Below are 22,283 nucleotides of genomic sequence, written 5' to 3' on the forward strand. Positions count from 1 at the left end.
TCATTCATCGTTACTATGTAGTTTAATTCCGACTGAGTGCGCTACGTTTCATCCTTATGGCTGAAGTGGTTTCTGATAGAAGCAAAATATATAAGACCCAATATTAACGTAGTTTACTATTAAATAAAATAAGAAAACTCGGTAAAGGATTAAAAATATAATGTACGAAATGTAATACAGATTCAATTATTACGTTATTCTGCTGAATTGTGTTTAATATTACGCTCTGAGCTCATACCCTCAATTCCCTTGAATTAGTTACCTTACTTTATGGTTGTATTACCAAATTAAGCTGATCTTTTGTTTAACAGAGATGCCTTACAACGCTAGACCTTACGTCCCTGGGCGTGGGATCATGCGTCGGAACGGGGATGTACTTAGTGGCTGGCATGGTAGCCCGCAAATTTGCCGGACCTGGCGTAGCACTGAGCTTCATTATTGCTGCCTTAGCCAGCATATTTTCTGGTGAGTAAAATTTACATATTTCAATGATTGAAATAAATTACAAGTAAGTCATATATGTGTCGGTTTTATTTTTTAAAGTCATTTCAAACTATAAATTATGATTGGATGCCATGTCGTTGATCTGAGACCTAAAAGGCTTTGAGCTTATTTATTTTCTCTCATTAGAATTTATTATGTTCAATCTAACATATTATAAAATTGTCTTTAAGTTATCTTCGTTAGATGTAAATAAAGTCTGAATAAATACTATATTTTAATAATTTGTGACGTAATAGGTGCTCTTTTAAGGGGCATGACGTCAGGGTGGTTGGCTTAATGTCAATAGTCATAAGAAAAGCGGTAATTTTAAATGAATTACTTTACTTGGTGGTTGGGCTTTGTGCTAGCCGTCTGTGTAGGTACCACCCACTCAACAGTTATTCTACCGCCAAATAACAGTACTCAGTATTGTTGTGTTCCGGTTTGAAGGGTGAGTGAGCCAGTGTAACTACAGGCACAACAGGACATAACATCTTAGTTCCCAAATTGGTGGCACATTGACGATGTAAAGAATAGATAATATTTCTTACATCGTCTTTGTCTATGGGTGATGGTGACCACTTACCATCAGGTGACGCATATGCTAGTCCGCCAACCAAAAAGAAAATAAAGACCAGCCAAGTACCCGATGTTACCATTTCATTTTTACGTACAATTATGAATTATTTATCTAAAAAAAACTTCTAATAACATAAGAATGTAATAAAGTAGAAATATGATCACAGAAAAAACATAAAAAGCACTCTTAATTTATTAGCAGAATGTCTGCACCGATCCACGCTGTTCGCCAGATAGATCAAATAGCCGCACTGGAAAGGCGGTTTTGAGAGTTGTTATCCAGACGCCATGCGGCTGCCATAATAGCTAGCGCGCACTGGTAATTTTTGTCACGGTGATTTTAAAGTGTTTGTCATTGTCACGTCACGTTCCCAAAGAGTCATTAATAGAGATAGTGAAAAAAATTTTCGAAATCGAAGCGTCATTTGCCACTATGGATTTCAAAGACACGGTCGTTCTCTGTGAACTCGTGAAACGACAATGACAAACACTTTAAAGTCACCGTGACAAAAGTCACCAGTGCGCGCTAGCTCTAACGGGACTACTAACAATTTGACAACGTTTTGATTACAATTACTTTTGACAATTGTTTGATTATAAAGACTATTATTAAAATTGTCCGTTACCACATACCTATAAATAATTATGTATGTGTTATTCATATTTACAATTCACAATTATATGTATTCAATCAATCGTCAATATTAAGTAGCTTAACGTAAGGCTTTGTGCAAAGCCCCAAAACATCCACTCACGAGATGTTCTACTGCTAGGCAAGAGTACTTTTTATTGTTGGGTTACAGTTTAACGAGGTGAGCTAGTGTAACTACAAGCACAAGGGACATAATTAATTAGTTCCCAATAGTGGTAGAGCGGTAGAGATATAAGAAATTATTAAAATTTCGTAAGACGCCAATGTCTTTGGGCAGTGGTCAAGTAGTCCATTTGGCAGATCACCTACCTATTACATAAAATAATAAAACTTTATATTTATAACGAATATACTTTTTTATCGCAATTTTTCCGAGCTGCCGAATATATTTAAGTCGATACATATGGAAACTTCCGTCTACTCTTGGTTTAAAGTATAATCGACCTCTTACCAAATTTCATTAGAACCCGTCCAAGCGAGAGTAGTTTAAGCTCAATTAAGGAACAAACATCCGACACAAACGCGTTTACAATATTAGTGAGATAATCTATCGTAAAAAATCGAATCTAATCAAATCAAGTTATTCTTTATTCAAATGACAACCTCACCAAAGCCCTTTTAAATCATCATGTACAGTCAGAGTAAGAAAACCAACACATTTCAAATTAATTTCTTTATCAAACTTTACTCCCTTTTGAATCTAAACATCAAAACATTGCAATGAAACAATATGTCATTCTCAATCGGTAGGTAAGTAGATTTTATCGCTCATACCGAGCACACGAAAATAGATCTTAACCAGATGAACCATTTTCTACCCCGACTGTACAATCATTCTGACCCTATGTATGCTTAGATCTTTAAAATTACGCAACGGATTTTGTAGCTGTTTTTATTAATAGAAAGATTGAGTCACGAGGGAGGTATATCACACATTCCCAATATAGTAGAGAATGACTGGAAAACAGTGAACATTGTAAAACATTCGTCATTATATTTAGTATCAGCATTGCAACCGTGCGAAGAAGGGGTGGGTCGCTAGTATTATATTAAATCTAAAGCTCACATCACAATTTCTAGGAAGGTTCTACCGAGAACCAGCTAGATTAATCTACAATACTAGCTGTAATCGCAATTCGGGTCGCGTTGAGATATTATTTTCCCGTTAATGTCATAAGCAGTTATTTATATACAAGATTTATTTTTATACCCACTTCGAGACTACGTCATCACTTATGTCCACTTTCATTACGTACGATTCACTAGTTCTGTAGTGATAAGGTAAGGAACAGATAGGTTACTGATAATATCAGTTTATATTATACTAGACTACTTCATATAGCACTAGAACCGGTTTTACACTTACGAATTTTATAAAACCTTACCTACAACCCATCGGCACCCCCGTTTGAGGGTACTCAAGGGTTGAATTACACAAGTATATATCCTATAACTCCAAGTATCTGCATACAAAAATTCATCTAAATCGGTTTAGTGATTTAAGTGCAAAGTGTCAATCGATTAATTTCTTTTCGCATTTATAATATTAGTATAGATTGTGGAGATGAAGCTTTACCTATAACCATATTGCAAACACGAAAGTAACTGTTTTTGTTATGCTCTTTCAAGGTCGAACCATTGAACTGAATTTAATGAAATTGATTATTACTAAGCAAACTTCAAATCCATTTTATGCCTAACGACCAACCCATAAACGCGAGTTAGTCCGCGTGCAATAACTAGTTATACATGTAGCAGTATATATATTAAAACATGAATTGAAACAGTACTATTATTGGAATTCTCCAAAGCCCGCATTCACGTACATAACAATTAAAAGCATTTATTTTGTATACTGAATATCGGTAGATTATTTTTATATTATATATTATATTAGAGATTAGTACACTAGTTTAATATCTATTTGTCAAGTTATTTATTATAAATTCATAGATTACTACACGACTTCACTCGTCTTCTTTAAAAAAGTAGTCTATTTAATACCTCGAAGTTCCAGCTTATTTTAAATTTCATCATTTTCAGTACATTGGTTTAGCCATCAAGCCGTAACAGATAAACAGATAGATTTACTTTCGCTATATTTTTTTATTATTATTATATTAGTAAACATTATATGTGAGATACGACTTTTTATACTTTTCAGCTTTGAGAAGTCGATTGTTTTGTTTTTCTTATGGCAGACCTGTCAAATGATCTGAACAAACTCAATCCTATGTGTTTCACTTTCACCGAAATCGATTAAGTATTTTTTTTATTATTGTATATATAAACATACATCTGAGAATATAAATTTTGACATTTACAATATTATTAGAATATTCCGTCCACGCGCGTTTCCTCAGATGAGGCAATTAATTAATTACAATATGGTATGCTTCGGTGCTAATTTGTGTAGGATTAGTATATGAATAGGCCGTAAGTCTAGATTAGTTAAACCAGATTAGTACCTATTGAACAGTAAAATCGAGTAAATTGGAAGTGAATTTCTCAAGTGGGTGTGGATGACCAATTCCAAGCCTTCAAACTTATATATTATACATTATTTGCTAGGCAATTAGGGCGAAAATTATGTGTAGGCATTATTTATTTATCAAAATAACTGTGTTTGATGTTATTTATATTTTTCTTCTGAATTATTAAAAAATAGTAGGAGTTACTAAGGTTATGTAAGATTGACTTGTTATATAACGATTATTAATGTATATTATTTATAGAAAAACAATTTGTAATTGTTATATTTGATATTAGAAACAGCCCTTAGGATTTAGGTTTTATTCGCATTTAACATAATCTTTTTAAAATTTAGAAATATATTTTATTTCCAGGAGATAAATATCTGTACAATATTACAATTTACATGCTAATCCGGCAAAATGAGTTAAACTATTGCTGATCAAACAATTTTTCTTCTGACGAGTAATATGTATTAATTTCGCTGTGCTAGTTTGAAGAATGAGCAAGCCAGTGTAATTTCAAGTCACGAGGATCATACTCGTAGGTTCCGTAGTCGGCGGCGTAATAAAGGAGAAGTGGGTAATATTTCTTACCTTGCCAATGTCTTTAAGAGGTCGTGCCTTACCATTAGATTAACCATTTGCCAGTCTCATCATTTTCAATATAAGAATATATGTTCAATAGATCAGCTGTTTTAAATATTATTGACCGCCACAACCTCACACTGACATTTTATAGAACGTTAACACCTACTGGGCGACCGTAAGATCGTGTGCCCTAGTTTCTGTATCGAACAATAAAGGAATATTTAAGGCATATTTTGTTGTAGTCACTTTCGTAACGTAATTGATATTTAGATTTTTTTTATAATACATGTCAGATGAAATGACCTAAATGTAGGTTATCAATACATATAAAGGTTTTTTTTTATTAATATTTTGTCTTCAGAACTAAAACAAAATTGTTTTTTTACATTCAATTAACTGAATGTACTTAGTAAATATTTATAAACACGTCATTATCATAATCCTAAAAAGAAAACACAAACAAATAAAACAAAACATAATCAAAAAGCAATATTCATATTGAAGCAATAACACGTATAAATTGTTATTTATACTCTTTAAGAAAGGAGAAGAATATTTTCTCGATTATTTTATTTTGACCGTAGAAGAATATACAGGTTATTTTATAAAGACTGGCGACGTACACCCGTGATCTTTAACTTTAAAAGCATCAAGTTTATGATAAGCGAAGACAACAATAGACTTTCTCGTGGAGAGAATATAATCCACCGCTTCCAGTGACTCCGTCTGAATATCTCTATTTATTTTATTACTCGTATGTCGCTTCTATATATAAATATTTAGATTTTTATACTTACTCCCAAAAGCAAACTTCATTACTACACTTACAGTGGCTACATATCAGTCCACAGATTCTGAAGTTTTGGACTCGAGCCCCGAATCGGACCGATAAAAAGTTATTGGGTTTTTCAACAGAATACTGATGAAAAATTCTCAATAACAGCCGTCCTCGAAAAAACGTAGAGCCGATGGTTCTGCACCTGAACTATTTCCGATCGTGTTGAATCTGCCTTCCCATGAAGGAAGTTTCGGATTACGAAAGTGCACCTGAGTTTGTGCATTATTGATTTGCCGCGTTGACCAATATCTTTCATGACATCAAATATACACAATGAATTATTGCACAGTATACACTCACAAACCTGAGTGCAATGTTAAGAAGCCTAAATTATATTTTCAAGGGTTGGTTTGAATCAAAAACATAAAATATTACATTTTTTTCCTTAGAAAATGTTTACTAAATGTCACTCAATCAATTGAAACAGAAATGGATATTTTATTTTATTTGTATATTATCTATAGTTTTCTTAGGGAGTAAATCCCTTTCATTTTATTTTTATAGCGAGAATATTACTTTAGTTTGATCATGAGTCATAAATGAATGAAAAAATATATCTTTAGAAACTAATTATGAAATGTCATCTGATTTTTATTCATATTCGAATTGCTGCATATTAATTTGATACAAGTATTAGGTAATAAAGATAATTTATATTATATTTATTTACAAATTACGACTGACAAACCATTTTATTTTGTCTTTAAAACAATACAATTCTTTTATTTCTCCCTGCATTTACTTTCCACGAAAAACCACAAAAGCTGTCACATGTCACCCATACTTGAAACCTTTATTTGTTTCTTAAATCTTTCTCTTCGGCGTCGTTGAAACGAGAGAACTACTAAAATAAATGGACTGCGCTTTTTAGTAATTCTCGTGTTACTAAGAATTATTTGTAAAATATGTGCAATAATTCTACTGCATATTCAATATAAATATTGCCGGTCGTTTTAAATATAAAAAGTATAGAAATAAAAAACCCATAGAAGGATGTATAAAGGATTCGCGAATGGATCTAATTTTATTTACATTTACTCGTCCGAATATCATGGGTTCAAACCCAGGCAAGCAGTGATTTTTCATCTCGGGATCAGCGATAAAAGAAAACATCATGAATAAATCTGCATACGTTGACTGAAAATCTAGGACAAATCTTACCTTCTACGGACAACCAGTCTTGTTTACATGCTTTTATTCTTTTTTTTTATTAAAGTTAATTGACATTTTTAAATGACCATTAAATAAATATAATTGTAGTGAACACTATTTATAAATGCAAAAGTAATGCTTTCCTTCTGTTACATTTACGACACAACCACTATAACGATTTTGATGTCATTTCTTTTATAAGTTTTATTGTTTATAACAAGCTTGAGCTCGAGGAGGGGCCTCGTGAGCAAGCTTGCTTTAAAGGAACACATACATATACACATACATTCAAAACCAACCCCAGTTGAAGCCACCAGCAACATCGAGTAATCATTTATTTTTTTAATGGATAATTTAATCACTGTATCAAAAGTACGTAGTTATCTGAACTACGGTGTCTGAAAATATGGGTACAACAACGGAGAACGCATTCACAGCATCGTACTTATATCCTGAATAATTGACATTTTTATTATAATACTTAAAGTTTTTATAGTCTTATTTATATGGTTTCACTAAATAATTACTGTTTTAGGATCGTGCTACGCTGAGTTCGGAGTCAGGGTGCCAAATACGACCGGATCAGCTTATACGTATTCCTACGTTACCGTCGGAGAATTTATCGCATTCGTCATCGGTTGGAATATGGTTCTCGAATATTTGGTAAGCGAATTTAAATTATAATTTAAATAACATATTTAATAAATAAAATTGAGATTCAACGGGGAAATGCTGCTAGCAGTCTTGCCACCATTCCACGCGGTCAAGATTTATTCTGTATTACTATTTTTAATTCATATTTGTCTGTATTTAAGCATTTCATATTATTATTTCTTACTTTGGTTACATAATTTTTGAGCAAAAAGACGGTTCGTAATTTTTCAAAATTTAAGAAATAAATAACAATAATCATAGATGTGTGCACTTCATTTTTAAGTTATATAATTTTCAACAATATATTTAGGTATATAGAGGTCTGTGGTGAATAATAGTTGTGGAAATAGAAACATTTCAATTAGTTTTCTGATTTGTATATTAGTTATACGAGTATGTAATTATTATTATTACACACCTTTTAAAATACGTCGTAGCATATTAATAATGCCATTAAAGTTTTATTGTTTTAATCAGAGAGCATGTCTGATTAATTAAACAAACAAACAATGTTAAGTTCAGATTAAAAAGAGTAAAAAATTATTTTCATTTAAAAAATTTCGAATCGGTAAACGATTACATCGTTACTAACATGAGTAATATTTTATTGAATGCAACAAAAACAAATATATGTTTATTGGAATACATTTTCCCGTTTATATTTTAAAGTCATAAATTAAAACTATAAAGTCTAAATATTTATAACATTATAAAACAATATTTTTAGACATTTAGTCACATACGTAACGTTACTAAATCTTTATAAATCATTACGTAACTTACAGTACATATAAATTACCCGACTTCACTCTACTTTATTTACAAATATTAAAATTATTATTAATTGCACTTTAATTATTAAAAAATAAATAACTGTAGTTTATATTCTCTTCAATAACTAATTTTATTCAGAATCTATTTGCTCTCAATTCTGATACCCTTCAAACGAAGACGCGTTGGCGTTCAAACCAGTTGATTGTCTTATTAATTAACTCAACTCGGTACAATTTATTGTTATTTTAGTAATGTACAATACTTTTAAATATTTAAAAAACACAAATGAAAACTATCGATAATTCTAACTTAAGCTACTTGATAATTAAATTATTTCTCATTCAAATGTATTATTAAAATTAAATATTTTTTATATTCACTATAAAATATAAATAAACAATAAGTCGTACTATATTTAAAACCAAAAATGTAAAATCTTATCTTGTTTATTGTATGAATTTAACAATAAATAATTCAGGTTTTCCTTAAAAGTAGATATTTTTATTTAATAAATGTTATTTTTTGCAGATTGGAACAAGTGCCTGCGCCCGCGCTCTTAGCGCCTGTTTCGACTCATTATTCGATGGTGCAATAAGCAAGTATTTCTCTGAAAAATTCGGTACAATTTATGGTAAGTATTCAAGTTTTATTTGCTTACATTTTCTAACTTTTTTTGTACCCCTATTGTTACAAAACGGATACTTCCAGTGCGCAACTGAAAATAATAATAATAAAAAAAATACCAAGCATAGAATATTTTAGATGATCTTTATTTTCATTTACAACAAAAAAGAAATACTAAAAATCCCTTTCATCGTAAATTTGCCACCAAACTTGGGAAATAACGTGCTATTATTACCCTTGCGCCTGTAATTTTATTATATGTACTAGCTAACTTTTCAACCCAAAACATAACAATACTGTTGTCGGTAGAATAAGCGATGCGTGGCCAGAGCTTAAACAAAGCCTACCATGTAAAATTCAAGTATTAGTTATTTGTCTCTTTTAAGTAATGTATTAATTAGTATATATTTCCTCAACATCAGTTGTATACTTTAAAATTGTTACACAATTCTTATCTTAAAAAAAAACCAGCTACGATAAATAATTTCTACGTCGTTACAGTCGAGTCGGTACTTTATTTACGAGTATTGTCCGCCAGGTGCAATTCCCTGTACAAAAGATATTTATTTATTGTGTTATGGTGTTCGTCGCTTCCTAATATATAACAGCTATTACACGATACATCATACTATAAAGCTATGACATGTGAACATACTTTTTACTTAGAGCTTTGTAGAAGCCGGACTGGTAATTACTAACTATTCAATCTCCAACGGCAATAATTTGTATTCCTCTGAGCCAGTTAGAATGAGCCATATAATTACAGGCACAAGGGATATTTTAGTAATTAGCATATCAGAATAGCAGTAACAGCATGGAACCGTTTGGACATAATAATAATTGTATTATTATCCGTTTATGTCAGTCTATGTAAAAAAACATTGATTCCTATAGTACAACTCACATGTAAAAATATTTTAAATTACAATTAATAAGATATAAACGAATGACTTGGTTGTAAAATAAACTTGAATCGTTATTAAAAACAGAAGTCAGTAGATAAAATATGTTGTAGAAGATTACAAAAAATAATCAAGAAATAAAACTTATCTTGAATATATTAAGTATATGTGAAAACTGACACTAAATGCCGTCTCCAAATTCTGATGTTTTCTAAAACCACATCTAGTTCGAGATCCTTTTCACCCCGAGCAACTTTCAGTGCTGAAAACTACGAACTACAATTAGGCAGCTAGATCGACCCAGTTGAAGGTCGTTCCGTAAACAACATTATGTGAAAAGCAGTCCTAAAAACTTCTGACCATATGTATGGGATATATTTTCTTTTTGCAATTGTTATTGTTATGATTTCTTTTTTAATTTATTAGTACAAATATTTTGATGTCACGTGAAAGGGATTTACGAGAAAGGACAATGCGGCTGAATACGGTCCCTCTACCCCTAAACTAATATTACCTAACTCTCCCTCAACTCTCTTGTGGGTTTTAAAATTCACCAAGGTTTCGACTTTATTACATGTACGTTAAGATAGATTTTAGCACTACTGCTAGCATCACATTCCATGACCAAATTTAAAAAAGTCTACTTTGAAAAATTCGGATATGAGCTGCTTTTTTTTAATTTTAGGGAATTTTAAAAAGTAGTTCGTTTTTTTGTTATTATTTCAGAAAACTATAAGATGATTTTAATTACTTATTTAAATTTGATTGACTGATTTGTGGTTAGTTAAATTGAGATATTGTAGGTTGTATTTTGACAACACAAGCACATGTTTAACGGTCAGGTTTAGGCTTATTTTAAAGAAAAAAAATGCCAATGAAATGACAAATTTAAAATATATATAATTATCTAAATATATATTATGAATATTTCATATGTGAAACACTACGTTTAATAAAAAGTTGAACAAATGTAAATCTAATCACTACGCAATTTTCGACCAATAAGCGCTTAGTACTTAGTCAGATTAAAAACAACGTATTCAACAACGTCGTTGCTTCCGATTGTGTATTAGTGACACTTTTCTTTATTCTCTTGACTTCCACTATCCTAGTTAAAGACAAATTACAAATTCCTTTCTGACAATCACGATCGCAGACTACGTTCAAACAATTCGCTCGTACTTTCAATTCCTATTTGTAGTTCTGATTTACTTTCTAATTCTTTCAGTGAAACAAGCTCCCTGTGGGCTTCAGAAAGAATGAAATCTTCATTGAAGTTTACTTTTGAGCATCGTCTGCGAGAACATTCTCAGAAAAATGTTTACGTATTGTTTATTTTCATGACTTAATTTTTTCCCCCGGACTATATAAAACAAATCTAATATTTTAAGTATATATTAACATTTATATAAAGTTAAACTTACGCCAAAGTTAAATTAGGCAAGGCAAGATTAAGTAACATTTTAATAGTGGTAGTACTGTATTTATATATACCTACGTATATTTCTGATTAGCCTAAAAGCTAACTGATAGGCAATGTCTTCAATGAGTTTACCTTTAGTGAGTCTGACAACGTAACACCCTAAGTAACAACGTAACACAACGTTTTGTGTTCTGGTTTAAATGATGAGATGACAGGCACAAGCTATATTTTTCTGGGCTAGGCGGTGCAGGCTCTTTAGTTATAGGTATCCAAGTCACATCGGTTCTGGAAACTCCGAAACTCTTTCCGAGGTAGTTTCAGAGAGGAAAGAAGTTGTATATCGAAATTGAATTATACGTATACACAAATATTCGTATATATTACGTAATTTATACACTGCCATACGCCGTCCGTTTCACTAAGTAACCACGTAGGTTGGCATATACTTTTAATGTATCTGAAATATATTAAAAAAGTAATTTTATGTGTTATAAGTATATTATATTTATCGCGAATTTCATATTATTATATTTTATTCTGCGAAATTTAGCTCTATGCCAAATTTAATTAGAAGCCTTTAAAAGTTCGATCTTGATTAAATATAAGTTATAGGTATCAGTATAAAGATAGTAAACATTTATTAATTTTCATGTATGATGTATACATTTAATTGTATTTTAGCAACAACAATTTTATGTTATTTAATGTTTAAAATAGAATGTATACTCAATTTCTTGCCGACTTTTTGCATAGTTCACATTTACTTAATAGAAAAGGTTCTCCGTAGATATACGGAGAGATTTATGTTGTATTTAATTTTAGTACTCTCTAAATTGTGCTGTTAATAATGAAATACATAAATTTGTAATCCAATAATGTATTCTGTTAATTACAGATTAGTTCTTCATCCTAATGGATGGAGTATACATTTTATTCTACACTAATGTGCAGATTACAATTTTTTTACTAGTATAAATCTTAATTTCATTTCGGAAAAATTAGGTCATAATCATCAATATATAATACAAAGTTAGCTCATGATTATATACAAACGTTATGGTCTGATTTAAATTTTTTGCTAATTTATAACCATTTTGTTAAAAGTTAATCAATTTATGAACCCGAGCCACAAATACATAATTTATCTAACGAGCTTTGTCATCGGCGTTACTTCATTTCGAACTTTTAGTAAAACCATTAGTGCTAACGCTTTACAAAGTTTACTCTGAAAATTGTTTTTAGACAGCAAAAGAGTTTTAGCCGTGGTGCATAAATATTGTTCATCCGCAGTAAGTTCAGCTCTCTCAGTAGTGTCGACGACTTGGACTTTTAAAACTGCTCTATTCATTTATATTTTTATAAGATAATAAAATAGTGATTACCTTAAACTCGTTTTGTAAAAATACGTAATTTTTACAGTGGAAAAATTTATTTGAACTACAAATTTATTAGATAATTTTAAATAACTATGGCATATAAAAATCGTATATAAATACGTAATCCTTCAAATAATAGAGCGAGCGTACAAAAATGAGATATACTCCCAAAATTCAATACCAGGGCTTCCAAGTACGTAAAAATACGAGATTCAAAGACTAGGATTTGAAATTACTTTGAAAATGGCAACTTTGCTCTAGTTCGAAGGCAAAGTTGAAAATGCCCGCATAGGAAACATCTACGTAGGCCTATAAGTAAAGAGTACAATAGTATTTTGGAAAGGAATGCTTGGAAGTTAAAATGTATAACCGCAACGTACTTCGAAGCAAATACCTAGTTTTAAAACCCAGGTTTTAAAAGTGACAGACGTACTGACTTTGCCATTGAAGTCAGTACGTCTCATCCTATAAATTTGTGTAATAGACTATTTGAAAATGCGCAAAATAAATTGTGAATTATTGTAATCAGTGTATATTATGAGTTTAAAAATGGTTAATTACTAACGATACTTGAAAATAATACTTAATTTATTCAAAAATCCATAAATAAAAATGCATTTTTTCAAACGTTTGTCACGTGACACAAAACGCTCCTGATTGGCCGCGCTTATGATGAAGTCACTTTCTTGTTAACTTTGCTTTTCTACTATATGTACCACATATTAAAATACAGGAAAGTGACGTCACCGACCCCATTGCAGCGTCATATTGTCCAAGTAGCGTTTTTGCGCGCTATTTAAATGTGGACTTTTTAATATGATATTTTTCGGCAAATATGTACTAGAAATAAAAAACACAACTTTTACTGGGTTCCTAAACTTCTACTAAATAATATAAAATGAATTTTAAAAACCAGTCAAATAGCCTATTAATTGAATTTCCCAGTGGGTTTATGGCAAGTTTAGTTCAATGTGGAGTAGTTTTATATAAAATAGAAATGACGAACACAAACCAACAATAATATTGTAATCTAACTCGGGGACCTAATTATGGTGGTAGAACACATAAATATTTCCGAACCGCACATTAATATGACCAGTACTGTAGTGCTCCGGTTTAAAAAAAAATGACTAAATTAGTTTAACTACAAGTCCATCATAAAACATTTCAAATTCAATCATAAATACACAATTTCATATAAAATGCCACAATTTATATATCTCTATGGGTGTAGGTGAACACTTACAAACCGACATCGTACTGTCCACGGATGCCTGTCTAAAATATTAAAAAAAAAAAAAAAGAAAAGACATTTATATAAATAACTTTAAAGTGAGCTAACCTCGTAAGCCACGTGGTCTATAATGATAATTGATTTAATGATGATTGAGCATTTAAATAAATAAAGAATAACATTACAAAAAAGTACCCACCAATGAGAATAGGAACAAATAAACGAAGCACAAAAGTCGTTAGGTATTATCGCTAAAGCACCACTTACATTCAGACAGCCGCTGCAAGTGACCTTTGAGAATATGAAGCTATTCCACACACGTATAGAATATTATTTATTTGTTGTGTCACATAAAATAAATATTGTGAAAAATATGATATGATATGATATCTTCTATCTCACAAAGTACAGGCTGGAATATTGCTAGATGTGCAAAATAAAATAAATTAAAAAACAAAAACAAAGCGATTATGGTAGTATCTCTAGAATTATATTCCATCAGAAAATATGTTGATACTATTTGACAGCCAACTCCAGTTACTCAAATCAGAGCTGCCCTGGTTTCCCGTTACACATATCCGTCCCTTTTCTACATCAGTCGGGCAGATTGCACGAAAAAGAGAAAAAAGATGTTACACATGCAAATTTGCTTAAAATGTTACATCAAAAACTGCGTAAACTAAAACATCGAATAGAAGATTATTAAAAATATAACTGTTAGTATTAAGATGGAAGTATTTATTTTAATTGTATTTGAGTAACAAAATATCATGTCATTTAATAAGTAGAAAAGAGTGAAGACTCAATTTATTATAATGTTTGATATACTACTGGATTGGTGTATACACACACATAGCCCCAATTTTTCATAATGTCATTGAAATTAGACATACGCAGATTTTAAATAGTGTTTGCGAGATGATAAACAATTGAATAATTTTATTAATCAAGCGCTTCTAAGTGTCTGCTCTATTGTATTCTAATATAATCTTAAATCACATCAATGAACATGCCAAACGAAACATGTGAAGCGAGACAAGGAGAATATATTGAACAGACAATGAGGTTATCGCGGAAACACAATACAGCTTCCAGCTCCTACAGCTATTCATAATCAAGACCTTTCTTACTTACCACGACGATTTCTATTACAATACCACATAGGTAAATTAAAATAAATTGCTTTTTTTAATTTATATACAGCCAGTACGTTTTTTTTTATTATTTCTAAAGCTAATGGTACTAATTATACTGTCTATTATATGGATACGTTAAAATGAGATATTTAATAAGACACATTAAAATGAATCACTGTTTGATGTAATCTATGTATTTTGGTACAAAAGATCGCTGGTTTTTTTGAATGCGCATCAAGCAAGACCCGCTGAATATTTTAACAATAAATTTGTACCGTTATACTCGTATTCACCGTGTTTCAGAGAAGGGTTTTGACTAAACATTATCATAAAACATAATTCAACGTAACGTACCCACAGCAACGCGTGGTCGGGTCAGCAAGTTTAGATAAAACTGAATAAAAATTGAATAACTTAATTTATGCGTAAGTAATATATTAAACCCTACATGGCCCACAGGTTAGATAGCATGTATCTTAACTAATTATTCTAAATTCAAACCCAGGCAAACACAATTGAATTTAACGAAATTAGGCGACATGTTCATCCACCAGTCCGCATTTGTGCGGCATGGGTCACCAAATTGTGTCCTTAAAGGGCGAAAAGGACATTTACATGCTACTACTTATTTGATGCGTATACTTGTAAATACTGCAATCATTAATATTATATTCGAATCGACATATGCCACATAAATAAGGTCTTAAAATAAGATTACGAGTTAAATTCAGAAAAACAACACCGTTTAAGTGATTCATTCAACCCGTGCACGGTATCGGAGGAAAACGTGCCACCAGCTCGTGTCTTCTATTAATTAAACACTGCACATGTGTTTGCTTACCAACTCGCATTGGAACAGCATCTTTGATGTCCTTTTATTTAAAGATACCATTGGGATTTACGGGCTTTTAGCCTATCAAATATTACATAATACGTAATGTTGTCTTAGATTTTCGCAATTATTACACATTAGATTTTTGCAATTATTACAATACATAATACGTCATTTTATGGTCAATATAAAATTTGTTATACATAATATTTATACAACGCTGTAGGTATAGGTATAATAGGTATTGTGCAAAATCTCGTAATATTCGTGAAAACCATAAAATGACGAACATAAAATTTTATTTCAATAATAATTAAAGCTCATTGTTAATCGATAGATTGTTTGATTGAACTCGCTTATCCTACAATCAACTAATCCGATTTGGAAAATGCATTCCGCTTTAGATAGTTGGAGATTGAAAAATATATCATAATTAAGATTGTAAGTATTAAGAGTCCCAAACCAGAAATGTTTACGGCTGTTACAGCTGGTATAATAGTATAACTGCGCTTAACACCCGAAATCAATTTCAAGGATTTAACGGGAATACGTGTTTGAATTTCTGAAATTTGATTACTCAATTATAACTACAAAAGACCTGAGATCTCGGTCTGACCTTGATGTCGCATTAACCGTGTTAACAGATAATAGGCCAGAGATTAGCTCGGCGACATCCCATCGCTTAGACATTTAGAACAAGATATTAGCTTTGAACTAAGTTTAATTATTATTATTATCATAATGTAATTCAATACAATCGCATAGCTCTAAATAGTAAAGTTAGAAAACCAGCTTCACACTACACAATAAATTACAACCCTGTACTTTTTTATATACATATATATATTGGAGAGATATTTATTTACGAATATATATTTTAATGTTCCTCTTGATTGATGATGATTGATTAAGCCATGTCTATTGATGAAAAATGCATTAAATCCGTTACGTAGTTTCAAAGTTTTCATATGATCGTTTTAAAAAAATTGAGAACACTGTGAATATTTATAACATAAAAAAAAAGATTTTATTTTCCGGTGTCACTCAAGTCCGAGATGGTACCTAATTTTTGATTGATCAATAGAAAATAAATTTTTAATTTTTCATCTAATAATGTAACACCAAGGTTAATAATATAACCTTATTGATAAAAGATTTACATACAGACTAATGTTAAGAAAACAATCTTGAATTTAAATCGCCAAGGATGAGAAACTCGAAGTTTTCATGAAAAAAAAAGGTACAATTCCTAACTTAACTGAAACACGTACAGGTCAACAAACCAAAATCTCGACGGACGGACTGCGGCCGAAACATAGCATTAATTTAACTTTCCTTGATTATTACAGGCAAAGTAAAAAACTTTCTACCAATAACTAATCCAAAGAGAGATGTCGAAAGATGTTCGAGAGTATGTACAAGATTCATTATAACATAAAAAAAAACCTTTGATAAAATTATTATGTATGTATTCAACTTAATAAAAAGGAAAATTAATGGAACTCGATTATAGATACGTACAATTATTACTATTCTAACAAATTTCTCATGTCTTCTCTATTACATACAAAGGAGATTAGCAAACTGCACGACACATATTATTTGAAAAAGCGTGTGCGCTAACGATTGCTGCAGTCCATATTCGATCACTTGCATAATGCAATGGAGTTCATCGCTTCCCATTAAATCCTACACGATCAAAAATAGTCCTCTTAACGTGTATTCCAGATATCGTCTCGACAGTTAACAGCAAAAAAAAACAAAATCTTTCTCGACCAGAGGTTCAAACATAAAATCCTCGAAATCCTACCTTGTATGGTAGCGGATACGTCACCAAACCACTGAAGAAGTCAAGGATGTGTCCTACAAACATGAAATTAATATGATTTAAGCGACCGGACCCGGCTTCTTACTTGATATGTATCGTTATATTATGACGAAATTAAATAAAATCATTATTAATTGCAGCCTATGTGTTATTGTGATGTATAACTTACATTACAGTAAAATCCGTTCAGTAGTTTTTTCGTGAAAGAGTAACAAACATACTTACATACAGAAACTTTCGCATTTATAATATTAGTAGAATATATATAATGACCTAATAGATATGAGTCGATGATCTAATTTCTAGAACAATAATGCATTCTCTAGAAGTACATTTATATATTTGCAAGTAAAATGTTCCGCGTGTATGAACCGTAAGCTTTACAAATCCTTCGTGACAAATAGAAACGTATGCTGTCGGGAAATCTACACATGTAATAAAGCTTCGTCGGGATCGTTCTATATTTAAAATGGTTTTTGAAAAGAAAAGATTATTTGCTGATAACGTCTCAAATGTAAATCTTCTTTTCGGATTGTATTGAAATTTATCGGAATTCTGTTGCGATCGATGCAAGTGCAAGAATATTTACCAATAGAGAATTCATGCTAATGAAAAGAAAATATTTGTGTTGAATATCAAACTAACTAACTACATAAATCGATGGTACAATATAGTTTTAGTTATTGATTGCAATGAATCGATACTAATATATAATTGCGAAAATAACTCTGTCACTCAGTCTGTCAGACCGTCTTTTTTTTACTCTCTAACTAAGCCACCGAACCCATTGTGATGAAATTCAGTACGAAGCAAGTTTAAACCCCAGGAATATAAACTCATTTGTTTTTAATGCATGCATTATGAACAGTTATACTTTTATTGAAGACGTAAATGAGTAAGTATTGAAAAAGGACACAAGATATAGTAGCCAAAATAGATACACGAACACTAATATTTAGGCTTTTCGGCACCAGTATCAAGTAGTGATATTATGTTATTTTTGAAGAGAGCCATAATGATGAATGAAATACAATAAATTATGTAAAATTAATAATTGTAAGGTCGTTATCATTACATTGTGATTATGATACATTACGACTATGATATTCAAAAGTGAATAAATAACATAAGTAACTACTTTCTTAGTAAATACTAATGACTTAAATACCTACGGATATGCGTAGTATATAGTACTTTGTTTGATCGGATTTTGGATTGTGTTGGTTGGTCCACCTACACACGAAAATGACGCTGTTTCCACGGCTTACTAGTATTATAAATGCGAAAGTGTTGATGAATGTCTGTTACTCAATCACGCCAGAACGGCTTAAAGGATCTCAATGGAGTTTGGTACAGAAATAGATCATAGAATTGAATTTAATCCTGGTTAAATGAACGTTTCCCGTGGGAAAGATTTGTTTTATGTTTTTCACAGAGTCAGGGATCTAACAAGATTTTGTGCATAGTTTTAGAGTCAGAGAATGATATAATCTACATTTCATTCTAGAATAATGCAATTATATACAATTTTCAACAAGATAACAAAAGTTTCTAATAAACATATCACCATCCGAAAGCTCATTTAACTAGCAGTAACACAGGCAATTTTTTCAGTAATTTTAAGATTATTACCTTATATAATTGTGTTTGTGTGTCAAATAAAAAGCGCTACCTGGTTGTTTAAATAAGCCACAATGACAGATTAAAAATAAAAGTCACAGATTACACAAATATACATAAACTCGTGTACTATGTTCTGGTTTCGCATCCTCTACGTAACATCGAGAGATATTATTATTTATCTGTACCTCTCTTAATCTAGAACGTTCGAGAATAATCACGCTTAAATTATAATCGATTGCTAGATATTTGCTTTGAGACTTGGATCGTGCTTTAATATTTCATTGCATGTTCTGATTGCAATATGTGTTTGAATGTACAACGCTTGTGTATTATTTTTGCTTATATAATGAAACGGTAATGTATCGATGGATTTTCATAGATTGATACTTTCTAACACTCGGGATCTGAATTGAGATACTATTAATAATAGCGTGATGTTATAATACAGATAGTACCACAGCTGTAGCAATGCTTCAAATACATAATTCCTGTTAAAGTAATCTCCTAGTCATATTCGACATTAAACAACAAAAAATCAGTATTAAAGTCAACAATTTAATTTAATACTTTTTTAATAATCAAATCAAATTTAATAATAATAATAATTTTACAATCCACCCACCCACTGAAGCTCCGAAGTCTGACCGTAAATCGAGATATCAATTGTTCGTTATCACATACATATCGAGCTCAAATATTTCGTAGGTGTAGCCTCGCTTAATATTATGCAAATCATTTCGCTGAAATGTCCATCACGGTTCCTACTCGCCGACCGCGCTTTCAATAGTTAATGCTATTAAATTGGAATGTCGGATACAATTACAAATGATTACTTGCTTATATAAAGGATCAAATGGACGTAATGGTCACGTTAAACTTGACATTACGCGTACGTTAAACGCTATAATGATATCACATTGCATAGACAAACAATAACAGCTTTGACATTACTAGTTAAATTGCAAATCGAATGTAACGGACATTTTGGTAATAATTATAGGTAGGCAGACTGGCGAATGGACCTTAATATTTCTTACATTAAAACAAGCTTAAGAACTTAGAAGTTATGTCTCTTGTGCCCATAATTACAGCAGCCCACTCAAACCGGAACTCAACAATACTAAGTTTTGTTGTTTAGCGAGGATGGATGATGATTGTATTGTACATAGACGGGTTAGTAAATTAACTTACATAATTTAAATTTTCTCGATCTTTATTATTTGGTCTATAACTGCATAACTTTTTTATAATAAGATAAAGTTGCACTTGCCATGTTCACGAGCTGACTGTGTCCCGCTAAATGCTTTAATTTATTAAATAAATGAACTTTGTACAGCTATTATGATTTTAGTGCCACAATTAAAAAAAAAACTTTTTATTTAATTTGCAGTATTTATTATTTGTTATTTCTTAGAGATGTGTCATTTCAGTTTTAAAACTCGAAATAGATTTTCTGATGAAAATGAAAAATAGATTTCATTTTTCAAATCAAGGGCACGTTATAAATAATAAAAGATGTTATAATAAATCTCTCTAGATTCTCTACTTAAAATTAGCTAATAATATTTCCCTCGCTACAAAAACATCCGCTACGAACGAGCTTTACCTAGAACGCCGTCGTCTATGGATAAGTCAAAGAAAAAAAAACTATCAATCCTGCTGATGGGAAACAAGACTAGATTTTTCACATATATCATATAATAATTTTGCAAAAGTAAATAGCGAATGAAATATTAAATAAGAATTATTTAGAATGAAAAATGTAGTTGCTAAACTACTACATAAAAACACAAAATATAATTCTTAAATAAGTCTTAAAATTTATATACCATTAAATAATCTCAACATATATATTTTTAAACATTATCAACGTTACTTAATATTTCACAAACATAGAATTATTATTATTTATCCCAACTGCGTAACAGATTTATCTTCAGAATTTCCTTATGATATTAAGGGTGGTTACTTCATCAACCCCACCTAAGGGAATGAGTGAACCCTCAGCCAGGTATTCTTATAATTTTCCAACTCAGTAGGTATATGGGTTAACGTAATACAATCCTTAACATAAACAAACAAAGTAAAATCCCTAACTGAAGTTATCTATATATACAGAATTATTTCATGAGTGATTACCCAAAAATGTATATAATATTCCCGCTGTAAGAACGCTCTCACGCTTCCTTCCCCTACATGAACTGAGGGGTACGTTTGATTCACTGATGCAAGACCAAAAATACATACTAAAAAAAACGGTAGAGCGCCTCTTTTGGGGACATATCAAGATTTCGTGCTTTTGCTGCCGATACACCATAATGGTTAACCCACCGTCGCGGGCATCCAAGCTAGAGGGATTACCGGTGTATTACCCCACCTTTGTAGCGCTTACAGTCGGTTACAAGGTAAACACATCAAATAACGTATAGTCTACAATATACAGCAATCTCGAAAGTTAAAGACAACCCTCGCTTTGTAATGTAATCACTTTAAGAAATTATTTTGCGTAATTTCGAATTAAAACGCGCATACCTCAATTATCAACCAAACCCATCCAACCGTAGAAGAACATTGCTTTAGAAATATATATTCCCGTATACGTATTTCCGATTAAAGATTATGTAATACTTTCTTATACAGTCTCTAAGAAAAAAATGTGTGGAATAACTATCAAAATAAATCGTATTTCATCAAAATATTTCGCTAAGGATATCGAATATTCGAAAATTCAGTCGAATTTTAGAATCTAATTCGAAATCAGCTAAAAAGGGAAGGCACTTTTAAAATGATCATCAATGTATGAAAATAAATACATTTCATTTGAATATTATTTCAGAGTGGCCCATGAATAGCTCTCATTTAACTAATAACTTCATAAAAGCCTCTGCTATTTTAGCGCAGTGTACAAATATACAATCATAATATTTCCGTTTGTTACTGGAATTGAATCGCGAAAGTAATTTTAGCCCGAGATGACCGTACTCTACGATCAACTCGCTATAAACGATTTCACAGACTACTTCTAATGTGTGTGTCGTACAGATGTCCATGTATGTATGAAATCGGTTGAAAATAATGTAATTTTAACAAACTATGAATAACGTTCGTAAT

General features: G+C 31.1%; 1 protein-coding gene across 1 annotated transcript in view; it reads left to right on the top strand.

Annotated features, from left to right (window-relative positions):
* Window positions 1–22,283, top strand: part of LOC124543215 (probable cationic amino acid transporter) — a 136,305-nt gene that overhangs the window by 92,026 nt on the left and 21,996 nt on the right. Inside the window, exons 3-5 of the mRNA XM_047121337.1 lie at window positions 312–465; window positions 7,302–7,429; window positions 8,723–8,825. Coding sequence (XP_046977293.1) covers window positions 312–465; window positions 7,302–7,429; window positions 8,723–8,825 — 385 coding nt within the window. The remainder of the gene's footprint in view (window positions 1–311; window positions 466–7,301; window positions 7,430–8,722; window positions 8,826–22,283) is intronic.

This window comes from Vanessa cardui, chromosome Z (genome assembly GCF_905220365.1).
Source record: "Vanessa cardui chromosome Z, ilVanCard2.1, whole genome shotgun sequence".
NCBI lineage: Eukaryota > Metazoa > Arthropoda > Insecta > Lepidoptera > Nymphalidae > Vanessa > Vanessa cardui.